Source organism: Mobula birostris, chromosome 9, assembly GCF_030028105.1.
Source record: "Mobula birostris isolate sMobBir1 chromosome 9, sMobBir1.hap1, whole genome shotgun sequence".
Lineage (NCBI taxonomy): Eukaryota > Metazoa > Chordata > Chondrichthyes > Myliobatiformes > Myliobatidae > Mobula > Mobula birostris.
The window spans coordinates 111,145,002-111,164,725 of record NC_092378.1 but is presented as its reverse complement, the minus strand read 5'-3'; the positions used below and the strand labels follow the sequence as shown (position 1 = coordinate 111,164,725).

Here is a 19,724-nt window from a genome sequence, read left to right as displayed (position 1 = left end):
GGGTCTGACACTGAGTGGATGCCATGTCTTACATTGCCGAGAACTGAGCAGGCAGCAGATGGGAGGGGAGTCCAATCCCGAGTGTTCAGCTGTAGCCTCCACAGTGTCTGTTCAGGTCACAAAGGTTACTGAGGGTATGATATCACTGATCACTCCTTTTAAAGAAATAGTGAATGTGCTGGGGGATTACAGACCACCCCCATGATCTCTTCTGGTTTTATGGGGAAACTAACATCCTTTATTAAAATGTCAAAATGGTTGTTGTGACTCATCTAGTGTGGTAGTGTAGTGGGTAGTGCCTGTTGCTCTCACTTCAGCTTCCACTACTGGCTGGCAGTCTTGCGAAAAGGAGAGCTGAACGTGTAAGTGTCTCCCTGCCAGTACATAGCATCTCCAACAGCAAGCCTCAAGTAGTGTCTCCTCGCTGGGGACACATGGAAACTGAACTCCTTTTGGACTTAGGCTGAACTACAGGGGACAGGGAGGAGGTCTGGCCCCTACACACATAGCACGCAGGCCCACTGGTGTCTGGACGTGCCCTGGTGCTCATGAACCACATCTCCAGCTAGGGGTAACTAGGCGCACTGCCTTGTGGGCAGCATCGGGAGAGACGAAGGCTACGGGAGTAAACCTAGACAGCAAATCCCTAAGGCAGCTGGACGTCATTGAACATCCTTCCAGCAGCTTCTGCAGCCAAGCTGGTGTCAAACGTACTGTTTCGCAGCTTTCCTTTGGGCTACTCTGGTGAAACTGAGAGGGGGATCTTGATGACTGGGCATCTCAGGATCTCCATACCTTCCGCCCAGGCTTGTGATGATAATCATCATCATCCTTTATCCTTCGAGACAGACGGATGCCAACCAACCAATGTCCTGTATTAATGCCAAACATGACAAATTATTTTCCTTCCAAATATTAGATGTACCATGGGTCACATGACTATTGTCAACTCTGTTCAGATGTGTGGAGTCTATTTCTCCATGGGCAGAATGTCCACTCAAAATAGAAGACAAATATATCAAAATAAGTACGTTTCAACTGTGGTACATCAGAATAAAACATCATATTAGAACATAGGACACGGAACAGTACAGCACAGAAACAGGCCCTTCAACCCACAATGTTCTGCTGAACTAGCTAAAAAGCAAATTAAAAGCCCCCAAACACTAATCCCACCTAGCTACACAATGTCCATATCCCTCCATCTTCCTATCATGTGCCAATGTAAACGTCTCTTAAAAACCTCTAATGTACTTGCCTTTACCACCATACCATGCAGCATATTCCAGGCATCCACCACTCTCTGAGTAAAAAACTTACCCCTCACATCCCCTTTGAACCTACCCCCTCTCACCTTCACTGCATGCCCTCTGGAATTAGACATTTCAACCCTGGGAAACAGATACTCCCTGTCTACTCTATCTATGCCTCTCATAATCTTGTAAACCTCTATCAGATCTCTCCTCAGCCTCCGGCACTCCGGAGAAAACAACCTAAATTGATCCAGCCTCTCGTGATAGTACATGCCCTCTAAATTAGGCAGCATCCTGGTAAACCTCTTCTGTGCCCTCTCCAAAACCCCATCATCCTTCCTATACTGGGTGACTAATGCTGTATGCACTACTCCAGATTCTTCTCCGTGGATTGTCACCTTGTCGTGGTGGAGAAGCTTGTGTGGTCCTGTGATGCTGACAGCGATGCCGTCTGGAGCTATGCTCCTGGTAGGGTCACCCATGGCGGTAAGGTCGAGGGTGAAGTCCCTGGCAAAGAACAATCCAACCAAGACCTCAACGGTGGAACAGGCGGACGAAGTTACTTTGAACTCAACGGCTGTGAAGGCGGATGAAAGCTGCAACAAATCCATCAGCTCCAATCGTCATGGTTTCCATGCCATTGGAATTAGTTGGTTGATTTGTGAAGTATCGTGTGCTTCTTGGAGTGCAACATCAAGAACACGTTAAACAAATACACACACAGGCGTCTTCGCTCTGTGGGCCACTTCTTCAGAACGAAGACCATCATCCTCGACCTCAAGGGATAGCCACAACGACTCCAGATTGAATTGAATTGACTTTATTACTTACATCCTTCATATACATGAGGAGTAAAAATCTTGGTCTAACCTCTTGACTTTTGAACTCAGTGCCTCGACTAATAACAGCAAGCATTCCATAACACTTCTCAACCACCATATCGACCTGTGTAGGCACTTCCAAGGACCTATGAACTTGGATCTCAAGATCTCTCTGCTCAGCAAAACTGTTAAAGGTATTGCCCCTAACAGTGTACCGTCTCCTTGCATTTGCCCTACCAAGATGCAACACCTCACATTTATGAAGATAGGGTAGTGGATGTTGTCTACTCCATCTGCCATTTCTCTGTCCATATCTGCAACTGATTTATATCGTGCTGTATGCTTTGCCAGCTTTCTACACTATCCACAACTTCACCAATCTTACTATTATCTGCAAACTTACTAACCCACCCATCTACATTTTCATCCAGGTCATTTATGTACATCACAAATAGCACAGATCCCAGCACAGATCCCTGTGGAATAGACCTCCAACTCAAATAACTCCCTTCAACCATTACCCTCAGTCTTCTATGCACAAGCCAGTTCTGAATCTAAACAGCCAATTTGCCACGGAACCCATACTTCTTAATTTTCTGGATTAGCCTCCTAGGAAGGACTTTGTCTAGTGCCCTACTAAAATCCATGTAGACAACATCCAGTACCCTACCTTCATCAATCTCTCTCGTTAACTTGTCAAAAAACTCAATCAGGTTGGTAAGACCCGACCTGCCCCAAACAAAACCATACTGGCTCTCCCTAGATAGGTCAAGGGTTTCAAATGCTCATATAGCCTATCCCTAAGAATATCCTCCAGCAATTTCCCTACAACTGACGTGAGACTCACTGGTCTATAGTTTCCAGGATTTTTCCTTATTACTTCTTAAATAGAGGTACAACATTAGCCACTCACCAGTCCTCTGGTGCCTAGAGAGGACACGAAGATATTGGTCAAGGCTTCCTTCAATAACCTGGAGTAAATCCCATCAGGCTGGGGGACTTGTTCACCTTTTACTCATTAGGAGGCCCAACACTTCCTCCTCCTTGACCCCTAAACGCCCTAACGAATTTATACACTCAGAACTGATCCCCTAGTCCTCCATATCCTTTTCCTTGGTAAATACTGAAGCAAAGTACTCATTACGCACCTCACTCACATTCTCTGCATCCAAGCAAATGTTCCTCCCTTTATTGTTGAATTATCTTACCCTCTTCTTAGTTATCCTCTTGCTCTTGATGTATGTATAGAATGCCTTGATCCTACTTGCCAAGGACTTTTCATGGCCCTCCTGGCTTTCCTGATTCCTTTCTTTAGTTCTTTTCTGGCTTCTTTATACTCCTCGTGTGCTTTGTTTGATCCTAACTTCCAAAGTTTTACATACTTTTCTTTTTTTTTCTTTTTGTAAATTTCATCATCTCTCTGCATATCCAAGGTTCTCTTGTCTTTCCATCCCTGTCCTTTCTTCTGACAGGAACATAACTTTCCTGAACTCTGTGCAATTGATCTTTCGACACCTTCCACTTGCCAGAAAAAAAAGGTGTTCTTAATTAACTCTTCTTAGTTCCTGCTTAATTGGAGTCATTTGCCCTACTCCAGTTTAAAACTCTCCCGCAAGGACCGTAACTACAGTAGCTATCCTGAAAGTTAAGGAGCTGTGGTCACTGTCCCCTAACTGCTCACCCACTGAAAGGTCCATCACCTGGCCAGGCTCATTACCCAACACCAAGTCTCGTACAGCCCCTCCTCTTGTTGGACTGCCCACATATTGATTTAAGAAACCCTCCTGGATACACTTAACAAAATCTGCCCCATCTAAATCCCTTGCACTAAGAAAGTCCCAGTTTATATTTGGGAAGTTGAACTCCCCCATGACAACAACCCTATTATTTTTACACATTTCCTTAATCTGATTACATTTCTGTTCCTCAATATTGGTAGACAGCAAGCTCCCATGTGTAATAATCTGTTATTTATTTATTATGTTATGTTCTTTATGGGATAAGTGTTATTCAAGGTACTGGGGATAACTCTCCTGCTCAATCTTGAAGTAGTGAGAAGAACAAATAGTGCATAGAGTAAAAGATCCATAGGATCTTTCAGATCCTTTCTTCAGCAGACAAGACCTTGTTTTATGCTGAAGGCACTGAAGGGTCTTTAACATAGACCCTTCTGAGTTAGTGGTGACACCACTACCAGCAGAGCCAGTGCTGACACTGAAGTGCTTGTAGGCAGTATTGATTTTGGAAGGGTGAACCATCTAGGAGGAGGTACTAGTGGTAGTTAGGTATGTGGCAAGCATTTGGTGATCCATGAGGCTGGATGTTCATGTACAATGCTGTTTTTGTCAGATTACTTACACTGTCAGTGTAAGTATTTGGTTTTGATTCCATAAATAATTCTGATGACTAAATCCAAAGATAACAAATCCAGATTCCTAGTGACTGCAGTTATAAAGTTAAAGGACAGTAATCTTCCTTACCAGTCTGTACTATCCCGTGGCCAGCCTTTCCCTCCAAGTCCACAGTAACAACCATACACGATGTACGATATGGAGTGGCCTGTGCTGCACTTAATCATACTGGCCAGGTCCAAAATACTTCTCGTTTTCAGTCTGTTATGTCCCTTCACAGTTGTGGCATGCACTGGATCAAAATCACAAACATAGTTACATCCTAACACATCCTGATCTTGATCCAAAATATCAGCTATCCTTCTGCCTCTGTCGGTGTTATTTGTCCTGTTGAGTGCCTCTGCTGGTCAATTTATTGCTCCATATCCTAGCTTTAGAAGTCCCTTGCCTAGTGCAAAATATTGTATCTTTGTGGCTTAAATTGCAGTATTTAATTTAAACCACAAATAATCCAATATTTTCAATGTATATTAAAATTAAGCTGCCCCTGCATCAGATCATAATCCCCACTCCCATTGACAATGGGAATGAAACTGGGCATACAAAACAGATAAAATAACATTTACCTCCCCTTGAATGCCACAATTAATTTTTAATTCCATTTCGACAGAATTGAATATTGGACCAAGTACACAAATGTTGTGATGGATGTGGATTCCCTTCTTTAAATCAAAACATTTTATTGAGTTCAGTTAAGATAAATAAGGGTAATAGCACAGGGTGCATAAGTTTTCACCAGTGTTACCTCATATGACTCCTACCCCATCCTCACTTCCTTCTTTCCGATCTACTCAACCTCACTTTGATCTCTCCTGTCTATAACTGCCTTTGCTGCTGGGAATGGTTTCTGGACCTTTTGATTTGAACCTGCCTGAAGCCAATAAACAATTTTTTTCACCAATTGTTTTGGTCAGCATGTGGCTGCTGCAAATGAAGCTCTTCAATTAAAACAGCCAAACATAAAGTGTTTGCATTCTATACTTTGCCTATGGCCCAGTTAAAAGCCAGGCAAGAAATCTGAACATTTTAAGCAAAGTACTCATAAAGTTCTCAGAACATTAATCTGTCTTTGGCTTTCAGACAGATGATTAAATGCTATATAACAAATACAGCTCTCTCTCCAATAGTTGCAATTTGATAAATATCATCTTTTTTCAAACATATTTACTTTTCAACCAAGATTCGAATTCCTTAAGCGAGCATTGACACGAAATAAAATTAAAGAGCTAGCTAGATAAGACATAGCTGATTTTCAGATTCAGCAGCATAAGGACTAATAGAAATTTCTCAAAAATGCTTTTTTTGGGTTGGAGTTTGCTGGTTGGATTTTCCTTATTTTAGTATTTTGACCTGGCGTCAGTACAAAGCATTTCAGACCCAGTTTTGTTAAACTTACTGCAGGGAGACATGCTCATATTATTTGGGAGGAAACCTTACAGCTGGCAGACAGAGGAAGCTTTCTTCCCACTCATAAAAAACCTAATTCATAAATGGACAGCATGCAGACTCATGGCAGTTTTCAAATTCATTTGAACTTCAAAGAGTTTTCAGAATACTGGGCAAAGAAATCAGAATTGCAGGCAGAATAAAGTGCACTTTAAACACTAAGGGTAGAATAAAAGGACCTGCAAGAATGTGGATGCAATATTGTTTCAAAATTGAGAGTTGTTTGGCTGTATTGAGATGTAGGATGACAGACTTCGATGTCAAATTTGGGAATTCTTCATCATTCAAAGGGTGGTAGAAGTGTGAAATTCACCAACAACAAGCAGGGCATATTAGTCCAATTACTTATGTTAACTCTGTTAGTGATGGATTTTCTTTCCAGACAAGAATGGTGGAATGGATACAGATCAAGTACAATCTCATTGAATGGTGGAATAGACAAGAGGAGCTGTGTGACAAACGCATATTATTAAGCATTAGATTTTGTAACTCTATAGATATTTTTCCTTCCTGATCTTGCACCCACCTGCATGTGTTTCACATTGCTTTCTAACAGCAGTGCTTTCAACAACAAAAAAACGTCTCTTGAATACAACAGATTGGACTTTGATTTTGAGGTCATAGATTCTGTCCAGTTAGTTAGACCATAAGAGGAAGGAGCAGAAGTCAGCCATTCGGCCCATCGCGTCTGCTCCACCATTTTATTATGGAGCTGCTCCATTTTCCCATTTAGTCCCACTCCCCCGCCTTCTCACCATAACCTTTGATGCCCTGGCTACTCAGATACCTATCAATCTCTTCCTTTAAACACACCCTATGACTTGGCCTCCACTGCCGCCCGTGGCAACAAATTCCATAGGTTCACCACCCTCTGACTAAAAAAATTTCTTCACATCTCTGTTCTGAATGGGCGCCCTTCAATCCTTAAATCTTACAATTGTTAGTTGTTACAATCCTTAGTTGTATAATTTAACCACTGAAATCTGATCCCAAATAAAAAAATAAGATATTCTAGTGCTGTTGGGAATCTCACTGATGAAATTAAGTGCATTTCCGTGAATTTAAGCTGTTTAGCATAAGCAGCAATACATAATGAAACAGTTAAGAAACAAAGGTAGCTTGGGGAAAGTATACACAATTAAAGTATACATAATGAATCCTAATTAAAGCAAAAACAAAAAAAGTCAAAAGTAAGGGGCAGTATGTTGATAAACCCTTCATTTCAGAACACTCACCTGCATATCTGACTGTCTCTGTGGAACATACAGTACTTAACTATTTAGAGAAAAATATTGGTGAATGCATGGAAACTGAAAATGGTAATCCTGCCAGCATGCTAAGATGATTTTTTTTTATTTCTTCCAGTTCAGCCTATTGCCTTCCTAATTATACCTTGACATTTTTACAGAACGATGCATTGTTGGATTCTCCAAAAAGATTCAGCCATTTCAGTCCTCTGAAAAATCATGGTCAATATGTTACTTTTCATTCCCCATATTTCAGGTCAGAATTCAGGAACACTCATTTATCCACATCTCTGTGGATTCCTCCATTATAGTTGCGAACTGTGGTAAAATTCCTGCCTAGATTTTCTGTGAAATGCACTCTTCTTTCCTTAGTTATTACTTACATGTTTCTTTTAGAACTTTAAATGCAGTACACTTAATAATATTATATAAGTAAAAATATTTCTCATAGCAGTCTTTGTCCTCAATTGTCTCCAAATAATAGTTTAACAAAATAAACAAATGATAATTCAGTTTACCTGATAGCAGTAAAAATAGCCAAAAGGTTAGAGAATCCATAGATGAAGTTGAAGCAGTTCCAGTTTCAGACTCAGGATATGAAGTTGTCATACATCTGGTTTCTTCAAGTGTCTTGAAGCTAACAGCTGCTTAAATCTCTTCTGGGCCTCACTTCTTGAAAGCAAGCATATAGTAACAGCTGTTTCAGCACTTCTACCAGTTCCACCGTGAAACCAAATGGCAATTTCACAAATCACAGAATAACTGTAGCCACAAATATCCTAGTGGTCATTGTGGGGAAACTTTCAAAGTTTTTGTAAATTCCAAATTGTGCAATGCAAGATGATTTTAACTTATCTATACTGTATTGATATAAAAGTTATCTCTGTCAGCATCCATATGGTATGATGCTTCCAAAATTTTACAATAAGGTAAAATTACCCTTTAGGACCTGACTTAATGCTTCCCTGCAATAATAACCATTAACAATGATGCACTGATATCCCAGAAATAATTGTAGCCCCCCGGCCACCCTCAGAGTCGCTCAGCTCGTTGTCGTCTAGGGAAACAGCCCTCGGCCCCGCCAATCTGGGTAATTAGTTTGTGTGGATGCTGTGTGATGTACCCCACCCCACTCAAATAACAGACAATACACCAGATACGATTAAATGATTTACAGTTTATAGTCATTGTCATAGTCATACTTTATTGATCCTGGAGGAAATTGGTTTTCGTTACAGTTGCACCATAAATAATAGATAGTAATAGAAACAGTAATAGTAATACTACTATTAGTAAATAGTAAATAGTAATAGTCATGGAAATAATAACTGTTAATAGTATGGTAATAGAAAAATAGTAATAAATAGTTAAATAGTAATATGTTAAATAGTTAAATAGATATTACTGGAACTATATAATTAGTAGAGAATAAAATATAAAAGGAAAATAAAAGGCGCCACACTTATCAAAGTTCAATCTCTTCGTGCACAAACAGTTGGAGCTCGGGACCCTTCTTCTTCACCCTGCGACCCCTCGGACCACCTCGACCGGCCGCCTGGGACCAATAACAGTGGTCGACCAGATGCTCCCCACGAGTCTGTCTCCGTCTCCCCTCCTCACCGAATGCCTCGCTCGGGGTCCGACCCTGTTAGCGGACTCACAGCACCTGGTCTATTCTCTGTCTCTCTCTCCCACCTTCTGCCCCAAAACCCCGTGCATACAATATCTTACAAATACACCAAAAACATAACAACTATCCCAAATTGGTTCACAACACCTTCTTATCAGTAACGTGATTCAACAAACTGCTAGCGGGAAGGACTTCCTCAGCGTTTAACATAACAAAGAAGCATTCCCAAGTATAACATAACAAAGAAGCCATTTTAATTAGCCTACACAGTAACATAAGAGACGAAACCCCCTTACATAATAATAAATAGTTTGTGAAGTTTTAACCACAGGGAAGGTAGATACTGTGAGGAATGGAAAGTTTTCCTATTTTAGCCATACATTTCAGCAACATGTATTCCTTGCCAACAGCAATATGAAGCATGCTGCATTTCTGTTTGTATAGTCTTTAACCTTGTAAGAGCAACGATTGCTGCACAGGTGCAAGCAGTTTTCACCTCATCAGCTATTTTTCTGACTTTTCTGAGTGACAGCGTCACTTAGATTAGAGGAAGTTTCATTCTGTGATTCCACATCTTCTGGGAAGTAGATTGAAATTCCCCAAACTCATGTTATATTAGTTCCCGTCAAACATATTATGCTGACTATTACTATAAACACTGGAAACACAAGGGGCCACAGATGCTGGTGGCCGAAGCAACAAAAAAAATCTGCTAAAAGCATTCAGCAGCATCAATGGGGAGGAAGATTACTTTTTGGTTCAGGTCGAACCCTGGCATAAAGACTCCTCTCAAACCTCAGTCCCAATGTGGGGTTTCAACCAAGATCATCTCACTTTCTTTCCCCCTACAAATGCTGCTCAACCTACTAAATTCCTCCAGCAGATTGTTTGTTGCCATAAACTCTGATGATTCAGTTTCTTAGTGATTAAGCACACATATTGTTGCTCAGACTTAGCTATGCAACTGTTCCAATCAAAACATTTTTTTCAAGATGGCACCGAGCTGCCATTTCTGTTGAGGCCATTGCCTAGACTTAGTTATCCTTTAGCTTTATTTTAGGTTTGTAGGTATGGTTTTGGTGATAGAGAAGGGAGTTAGGGGTCAGGTTAGGGTTTAGGGACAGAGATGTGAGAGAATTAGAGGACAAGCTGGAATCTAAGCCTCCACTCCGCATTCAAAAGCCAGTGATGAAGGCATGGTCAGACCAGCGAGGACATTCAGGGTCCTGTCATCAACAAGAATGAAATTTGAGACCTAGTTATTGGGGTCCCGTGGAGTCCAGCGTTCGAAGCTTAGAGTGTGGGCCCTCATCCAATGTTCTCATTCATCATCTTCTGCAAGTCCTGGTTTGATATCAAAGATTGAAGCCCGAAGGTCGATTGTAGATCCAGCTTGAAACTTGGAGGTCGATTGAAGTCCAGAAGTTGAGGCCCAATGGCCAGAGGAGGAACAGGACTTGTTTCACTGTGGTTGCTTTGTTGCTTGGTGTTTTCTGTTTTGTTGTGTTCTGTGTTGTGCTGCCCTGTATGATGAGCATGCTATGTTGGCACAGGAATGTGAGACAACACTTGTGGGCTGCCCCCAGCACATTCTTGAGTGTATTGGTTGTTAACACAAGGCATATTTTACCGTATGTTTGCACATACATGGGATAACTAAATCTACATGTAAATCTGAATCTGATACACTTCCTGACCAACAAACTACTACCACTGAGGATAAACGGCAACAATTGTCCTCAACACTGGAGGGAAGGGGGCAGAGAGAGGGGAATCATAGTTGGAAAAGGGGGCAGGGAGAGGGGAAGGAGCAGAAAACACCAGAGAGACACTCTGTAATGATCAAACAGCCATTTGTTTGGATTCAAATGAACTTGCCTAGTGCCTGCACCCACGCCACCAACCCTGCCACCCCTGGCACTTCTTCTCCCACACTCCTCCCGCATCGCTCCAGCCTCACTACTCCCAACATCCTTTGCTCCCTCCACGTCCGCTCCACGTTGACAAAGACAGCACTGTGCAAAATAACTAAACAGTGCACAAAAGGGAGCAAAATAGTGAGGTAGTATTCATGGCTGGACTGTTCAGAAATCTGATGACAGATGTAAAGAAGCTGCTCTTAAAACATTGAGTGTGTGTATTCAAATTCTTGTACCTCATCATTGATGATAGTAATGAGAAGAGGGCATGTCCTACATGTGAGATCCTTAATTTAGATGCTAAGGATCTACCAGTCCCACCTACCCATGGACTATCTGTCTCACTCCCATCAGGAAGGAAGCTATGGAGCATCCATGCCAGGGTTATCAGACTCAAAGCAGTTACATTCTCCTACCAGTATGGCTGATCAACACCTCCACCCATTAACCAATCCCTTCACACGTTCAACCACTACTATTTTATCATTTCCCATCAGTCACATTATGAACAGACACTTCTGGGCATAGCATCACCTTATGGACATACAATTAATCTAAGTATACAAGTCATCTTATATATTTATATTTATAGTATTATTATTATTATTGTGCTCTTTATCTTATTGTGTTTTTTTTTGTGCTGCATCAGATCTGGTTTAGCAATTATTTTGTTCTCCTTTATACTTGTGTACGCTGGCTGGTGGCATAGTGGCATCAGTGCCGGATTTTGGAACGATGGCTCCTGAGTTCGAATCCAGCCAGCTCCCCAGGCACGCTTTCCATCTGTGCTGGGTTGAGCATCGAGCTAGCAACTCGGCCTTGTAAGAATAAGAAAACCTGCTAAAAAAAACACTGTCATGACGGCGTCCCGATGACTCCACTCGGAGTTAAGGCTTTCTTCTTCTTCTTCATACTTGTGTACAGGAAATGATGTTAAACAATCTCTTGAATCTTCACAGCCTCTCTAAATATTGCATCCACCTTTACACCAACTCCATTATCTGACATATCACTCTGGTTCCCATACCCCTGTCAACCTCGTATAAAACTCGCCCCAGCAGTGCTAGCAAACATGCCTGCAAGGACATTGGTCCCTCACGTGTTCAAGTGTAATATGTCCCTTTTGTACAGGTACCTTTCCCAGAAGAGATTGCAATAATTCTCAAATCTGCAACACTGCCCCCTGTTTCAATTCTTCAGCCATAGATTCATCTTTCATATCATCCTATTCCTACCCTCATGTCGCAGGGAGCAACCCTGAGATTACCACCACCGAGGTCCTGCTCTTTAGCTTTTTTCCCTGCTCCCTACACTTGGAATTCAGGACTTTATGAAAGTAATAATAGCAGTATGGAATGTGAGATTAGTTAAGCATAATATTTTGGATAAATAATTTATGGAAATAATCAGAAACGGACAGATATTGTTGGGGTGTTATATTAGTTTAGTAAGTAGATTTTCTCATAGAGAGAACTAAAGAGATGCATACATTTACGTGTGCTTAAGTTTTGGAACTGTGTAACTAATATACAGATTTACTACCAGTTTTTGGCAGCATAATGTCATATACGTAAATAGTTAATAACTGGTGGAATTTAATGTACATAAAAGTCCAACTTCAAGAACTGGTATGTACTGTGAGGAATGTCTTTGGTTGTTCTAGCCATTATTATTTTGTTGGGTGCTGCCAATATTAAGGAAAGGATTTTATTTTGTGTGATTGATAGCTTTGTTCTTGTTATTTGTCTTAATGAGCAGCAGCACAAAAGAATCAAAAGACACTACAAGGGGGAGATGAATTCAATGATGAAACAGAACATATCAAGAGGTAAGCAGGAGTTGGTAATACTATCAATTAATGGATCAAAAAAGGATTTAAGGCTTCATTACAGCTGCTAATGAGTCACACTCATAACATGAGTGTGACTCATTAGCAGCTGTAATGAAGCGAAGGATTACAAAAATGGAGTGATTATTCAAGTAGACCTCATCCATCTGCCTCTCAACTACAGCAACACCACCCCCCCCGCCCCCCGGACACCCCGGTCTCTCACCCAGATCCACATCACCTGCTAAATCTTGTTCCATCCCTTCCCTCCACTTTTTTTTTTACATTGGCTATCTCCCTTCTATTTTTCATTCAGAACATCCTGAACGCTAAAAAGAGGGCGACTTCTGAAGATGACAAGAGTCTGTGCAGTAGTTGAAGTCCGAGGTGTAAATGGTGAAGAGAAAGGGAGACAAGACAGTTATGGTGCAAATGTAACAAAAACCAATTTCCCCGGGATCAATAAAGTATGACTATGACTATTCCTGATGAAGGGTGTCAACCCAAAATGTCGACTGTCCATTTCCCTCCATGGATGCTGCCTGACCAGTTGGATTCCTCCATCTTTTTGTGTGTAACCAAGCAGGGTAGTTTTAATGGAGTATTATAACTTTCATTTAGTTTGGGTAAGTACACTAGCTCATATCTGAATGCCAGAGAATTTCTAGAGTTTGTTCCGGGCAGGTTACTGCAATAGCACATCCTAAAACTAGCTAGGAGTAGGTCATAATAGATTTAGCTGTAATAAATGTGCGAGATTTAGCTTTCTTTCCAGTGTTCCATTTCCATTTATCGGATTGTCACCATAATATAATTGGGTTCATTATGATGTCAAAGTGCGGCTAATAGGCCCCACAGTGTCCCCGTTGGCCATCCTAATCCTCACAAAATGGAGTGGAAGTCAGCCATCCTCTATCCCGAGGGACGGCTGAAGAAGTGTCAAAAGGGAGAAGTGCAAAATAGCTACTCCACGTTTGCCATTTTGATGAAGCTGCTGCTCATGCAGTGAAGCAAAAGTCTGTCCACAGTAAACTGAAACTATTTACCAGTAACGTTACAGAAAGTCTAGGTTTGTCAATGATATATATAAAAAAAGATGCATTGTGTGCAATACACCTGGGAGCATTAAATTAGAAGAACTTATTATGCATTAATTAAATAAATCTAACTGTTCTTTTTAAACTTGAAATGGTTAACTTTGCATTATCTGTCAGAACACAATATTTTCTCAAATATTAATGGTGGTGATCCAAAGAGAATTAGAGGTCTGTTTATATTATATATATATATATACAGATTGTTAGAATGCTATATAGAGCTTGCAAAACAATGATCAAAACATTTAATGTAATGCTGGGCTTTGTATCCAGAGGGCTGGAACACAAGGAAGCAGATGGGAACTAAATTAAATCTGGGCAGCTCACATCTGGAGTACAGCAGACAGTTCTACTTTAGAAAAGATATATGTACATGAAAAGAATGCAGTGCTTAATTACTTGTAAATTCTGGTAGTTGGGTCACCGGAAGAGATAATATGCAGTAGAAAGCTATGCTCTAAATCAAAAGTAAGAGTCAAAATCAAGTTTATCATATGTACATGCATGCAATGAAAAACTTACTTGCAGCAGCATTACAGTAACGTAGCATTATATAAGCAGCATTCACAAGCAAAAAAAAAGTATACACAATTTTTACAAGATAAAACAGAATTAGACTAAAAAATAGGAAACCTTAGTGCAAAGTTATCAAATGGTTATAGTGTTGCCAAATTATAAGAGTTTTACCATTTGTTTCAACAGCTAAATGGTTAAAGGGAAGATGTTCTTCAACCAGCGATGTATGACTTCAGGTTTCTCCAGCTCCTGCCCAGTGCTAGCTGCAAGAAAATGGCATGGCCCATCTGGTGCCACTTAGCTGAATTTTTCAAGAATATAAACTGAATTATTACTATACCTAGCTCACTGTGTAGACTTGCTGCTGACTTTTCTTGTCCATAGACACTTAGTTTCTCTGATGCAGGTGCTTCATGCCTGACTGTGTCCCTTGAGATGGCAAAAAGTCCAAACAATATTTTAGTATTTTTAAAAGTCTTCAATGATCAATTTGTTTAAAACCTGAGCTTTCTAAAAAGCATGATTTAGGGCTAACAATTTTCATAAAAGCAGGGCTTTCTTGCTTTTCCTGTTCAATGACTTGGAACACTAACTCTATTTCTGCTTCTACAGATACTACCTGAGTTGCTGAGTGTCCCAGGTTCTTCTGTTCTTATATGGTAAAAACACATTGTTCTACGAACTAGCCATCAGAAAAGCGATGTTGACAATCAATGTGGACACAAAGTTTGGGTGTTGTGTCACTCGATGACATTAGTTAAGGAAGTTTTCTGCCAGAGAAGACGTTAGCACAAACGTAAATACAATAGAAAATTTAGAATTGTATTTCCAACACATGCTAAGATGCCAGGAAGTGGGGTAATATTGTTCTTTTCTGGGCTGAGATGATTCACCTGTACAGCACCTTATTTTACTTACTTATTTACTTTATTTATTTATCTATTTATCTATCTGCCTATTTATTTATTTATCTATCTATTTATTTATTTAGCAACACAGCATGGAGAAGGCCCTTCTGGTCCTTTGAGCCACGCCTCCCCAGCAACTCCCAACCAACCCGATTAACCCTAAACCAATCACGGGACAACTTACAATGAACCCGGAAGGTCTTTAGACTGTGGGGGGAAACCAGAGCACCCGGGGAAACCGCGTGCATTCCACAGACTCCTTACAGGAGGGTGCCAGAATTGAACTGCAAACTGCGGAACATCCTGAGCTGTCGTAGTGTTGCACTAACCGCTACGCTACCGTGCTGATCGAGGTTTATTCTGCAGTATAGACCTGAATTATTGCAGTTCTGTTCAGACCAAAAAGCAAGATTCATTGGTGACAATGCTTGGTTCAACCCAAGCAGAGAATGGGGTTGTTCAGAAAAGCAGGTTACAATTCCCTCTGTATCTTGCTAAATTTAACAACAATTCGTCTTTTATGTTTTGAAGTATTCATACTAACAATAAACTGGATTAACAGGCAGCGAGGGCAGGTGTGGGGCTAATTCTGTGGCATGGGAAAGTTGGGGCACTTATATACCCTGGAGGAGAACAAAACTTTGTAGAGGGACAAACATTCCTCACATTTTTGGGGACTAACATTTTCCAACATCCTAAATACATACACCTTATAAATTATAGAATAACTTGGACTTTAAAATACACAGTAATTTGCAGGTTAGTATAACATAGCCTGTCTACAGAGATGCTATGACCAAGAAGACATACCGGCGCATCTGCTGCCTCAAAAGGCTAAGGAAATTTGGCACGTCCCCCTCCTCTCCAAATTTTACAGATGTACCATGGAAAGCATCCTATCCAGATGTATCGGAGCTTGTAATGACAACTGCGCTGCCAAAGGTTACAAAGAATTGCAGAGTTGGCAACACAATCCACTTTGTCACAAGAACACCCTTCCTTTCCCTTACTCTGTCTACAAAATAATCAAAGACTCCAGTCATTGTCTCTTCTCCCCCTTCCATCACACTGTTGATACGAAAGCTTGAGAACATGTTACACGAGGCTTGTCAGCTTCTATCCTGCTGTTATAACACACTTGAATGATAAAGGTGAACTCCTGACATCACAATCCATGATATCACTTGTCATGGCTCTTGCCCCTTATTTGGATTTTCCATTGGGGCCCCTATGCCCCAAACTCTCTCTTCTGTATCTTTTCTGTTCCTCCCTTCTCCAAAGTTAGAACAGAGTTATTAACAGCTCATTGAATTTATCTAAGTTTTCAATTGCTGAGAGAGATGAAGGTCACGTCATTGGAAAAGAGCTCAGTATTTTGTTGTCCGTATTCTGCAGCACTTGGTACCTCTGTGAAGTTTTCACTTGTTTATACCCATTGTACCTGAAGCTCTATTCCCTTCCAACCAGCAGCAGCTTTTAATCTTTTCTTCAAACTTTTTGTTGGGCAAAACTAAGAACTTCATAATGATTGTATTTTCTGTTCAACTGCAGAAGCTGATGTTTTTTCAGTTATATTTAATATTTCATCACTTAAAAAGGAGCCGGGACATTAATAATTCTAATGAGTTTATTAATTTCACATGTACAAGACAGTGAAACTCTTTAGTTAATAAACCACCTGGACAGATCAGTCACTTGAGAGTACACAAGAAAGCAACAACAGATTACAGTGTTATAGTTACAGAGAAAGTGCATTGCAAAAGGCAGAGTTTGGGACACAGATATCTCAATGGAAAACTCAATTTATAACTGCCACTTTCACTGTTGGCCACATTTTAACCAAGCATTCTTCCACATTCTTTCAAGTTATAAACAACTACACTCCCTCAAATACCTTCTCACTGAATTAATTACAGTTTGCATGTTCTCATTGTGACAACATGGGTTTCTTCCTGGTACTCCAGTTTCCTCTCATATACCAAGGGTGGGTGGGTTAATTGGCCATTGCAAATTGCTCCAAGTGTGTCTGAGAATAGTAGAATGAGGGAGGAGCTGATAAAAAAAGTGGAGTGAGCTTTAAAAAAACTGGGATTAGCGTAGGATTAGGGCAAATGGGTTTTGATAGTTGGAATTGACTTGATGCAGCAAAGGAGTGTTTCCATGCTGTATCTCTACAATGTTTCCACCATCAAGCTCTTTTCAGTGTAAGACATCTCATTATAAAGAATACTCAAACACATCTTTGTGTATGTATACTACTTCTACTTTAGCTTAAGAATCTTTGAAATTCTTGAATGAAAACAGAAAATGCTGGAAATATTCAACGGGTTGGTTTGCATCTGTGTAGAGGGAAATAATTCAGATTGATGGCCTAAATAATTCATTGGAGAGCTAGATATGTAAATATGAGAGGAATGAATAATAAATAAAAGGGTATTCTTACTGGGTTAAATGACATGGAATGGAAAGATAGTTACGTGGGACCTATCACAGGCCTGTCAGTCTTGTTCCTGTCACGTTAATTCTATGTATTACAGAAAATAAATTCATTTTTAATTGTCCCATGCAGTAGCAACTTCCACATTCTTCTCACTCCATGGTAACAATAGCTTTCCTGAAATCTGTGTTGTATTTATCTTACACTTAAAATGACAGGTTTTGGACTTCACTGTGGTGGTGGTGGCATCTGTTAGTCTTGCGAGACCATGGATCTGCGCCTGGAAAGTCTTGCTTCAGTCTGTGTTGGTAGAGCAGCATCTGTTGTGGCTGTAGAGGCCCACACGGGAGTGACAGTCTCGGCCACAGCAACAACCGGTAGACTGCTGCTTTCCGTGTTGTGCCGTCGCGGTGAGGCGACGCTGGAGTGTCTTCTCCAGGGCGCGGGCCTGGGCAAGGTTGTATGGAAGACCAGCAGTTGCCCATGCTGCAAGTCTCCCCTCTCCATGACACCGATGTTGTCCAAGGGAAGGGCAAGGGCCAATACAGCTTGGCACCAGTGTCGACGCAGGAGTTGCCGGAACGAGATTGAAGGCAACGTCAGACTGCCTTAGGGACTCCAGCTCCGGATTTGTCCTCAGGGTTTACTCTCGAAGCCTTTCCCATGAGTGGGTATGGCCACAAGGCAGTGGAGATTTAATATCAGAGTTTCCCTCTCTTAGATGGAGTGCCTTCCCAGGCTGACGAGCTCCACCTACCCAAAGCACCGGTTTTAAGGCACCAGGACCCGCCTTCGCCCCTTCTCCTGTCAGTAGAAACAGTTCCGCCAGGCTTAGAGGCTAAGCCACACGAGAAGGCCAGGAGTTGGACTTGGTTGTCAGAGGCTATTTGAGGCGCATGCCGTGAGGAGCACTCTTAGGTAGTGGGAGCTTGTCCCCACTGCCACTCCTCAGCTTGACAACCTTGGAACCTTGGACTTCACTGTATCTATGCATGAAATGCAAAACATTGGTTTGCAGGTGCAGCAGGCTATCAAGAAGGCAAATAGAATGCTGGCCTTCATTGCTAGATTGAACTTAAGAGCAGGGAGGTTATGCTGCAACTGTATAGGATACTGGTGAGGCTGCACCTGGAGTACTGCATGCAATTCTGATACTGGGTTTGGAGGCACTGCACAGGAAGTTCACCACGTTGATTCCAGAGATGAGGGGGTTAGACTATGAGGACAGATTGAGTTGCCTGCGACTGTACTCACTGGAATTCAGAAAAATGAGAGGAGATCTGAAAGAAGCATATAAAATTATGGAAGGGATAAGTAAGATAGAGGCAGGAAAGTTGTTTCCAGTGGTAGGTGGGACTAGAACTAGGGGACATAACCTCAAGATTCAGGAGAGTAGAGTTAGGACGGAAATGAGGAGGAACTGCTTTTCCCAAAGGGGGTGAATCCTGAAGACTGACACTAATCTGGTTCATCAATAGCCTTCAATTTATCTTCAAGTAGGAAATAAAGACACTTAATACTATTAGTCTTCAGTTCCGTTCACAGCTCCTCAGATAATAAAGCAGTTTGCATTCACATTCAGCAACACCTGGGTAACAGTCAGACGGTCAGTAATAGTCACGGTTTAGAAGTGGCCAGACAATGAGTGACTCAATAATAGTCAATTGCATTTACAGTACACACTACAATTAAAGGCGGAAATTCTTCACTGGAACAATACCACATGAAATTTAGTACCAATCCACATAGTAGCTGACCATTGTTGTTAATTGTATAGTAAATTAATTTGGGGTGATTAGAAAAGCGCAGATAATTTGGAGAGTTACAGTGATAGATTTTAAGGTTCTTAAGAAATGCAGAACCATAAAGAGGAGAATGAGGAAAGATTCTGGGGGATGTTGAAAACAACATCATCAACTTTAACTTCCAGCAATGTGGTGCTGCGTGCCATGACTTCACAGTCCATAATACACTCCTGATGTAAGGTTTTAATAAGCTGCCTTCTAAAGCCTTGTCTCCAACACAGACAGAGCAACCCTCTCCAGCCTTTCAACAGTAAATCAATTTACTTTAGTTCAAACAATCAGCTAAGAGAGCCAGATTTCATAAAATAAACTCTCACATTCTACTTTACAAGACCACCTGGAATAGCTCACTACAACCAGTGACAGACAACTCATTATGAAGCATATTTGCACAGCCATACAGGAT

General features: G+C 41.1%; 1 protein-coding gene across 1 annotated transcript in view; it reads right to left on the bottom strand.

Moving 5' to 3' along the window:
- The window catches only part of pla2g10 (phospholipase A2 group X), a 39,105-nt gene that overhangs the window by 10,423 nt on the left and 8,958 nt on the right, over nucleotides 1–19,724 (bottom strand). Inside the window, exons 2-3 of the mRNA XM_072268612.1 lie at nucleotides 7,697–7,850; nucleotides 4,555–4,717 (exon numbers count right to left, since the gene is read on the bottom strand). Of these exons, the coding sequence (XP_072124713.1) occupies nucleotides 4,555–4,717; nucleotides 7,697–7,787 (254 nt within the window). The 5' untranslated portion in view covers nucleotides 7,788–7,850. The remainder of the gene's footprint in view (nucleotides 1–4,554; nucleotides 4,718–7,696; nucleotides 7,851–19,724) is intronic.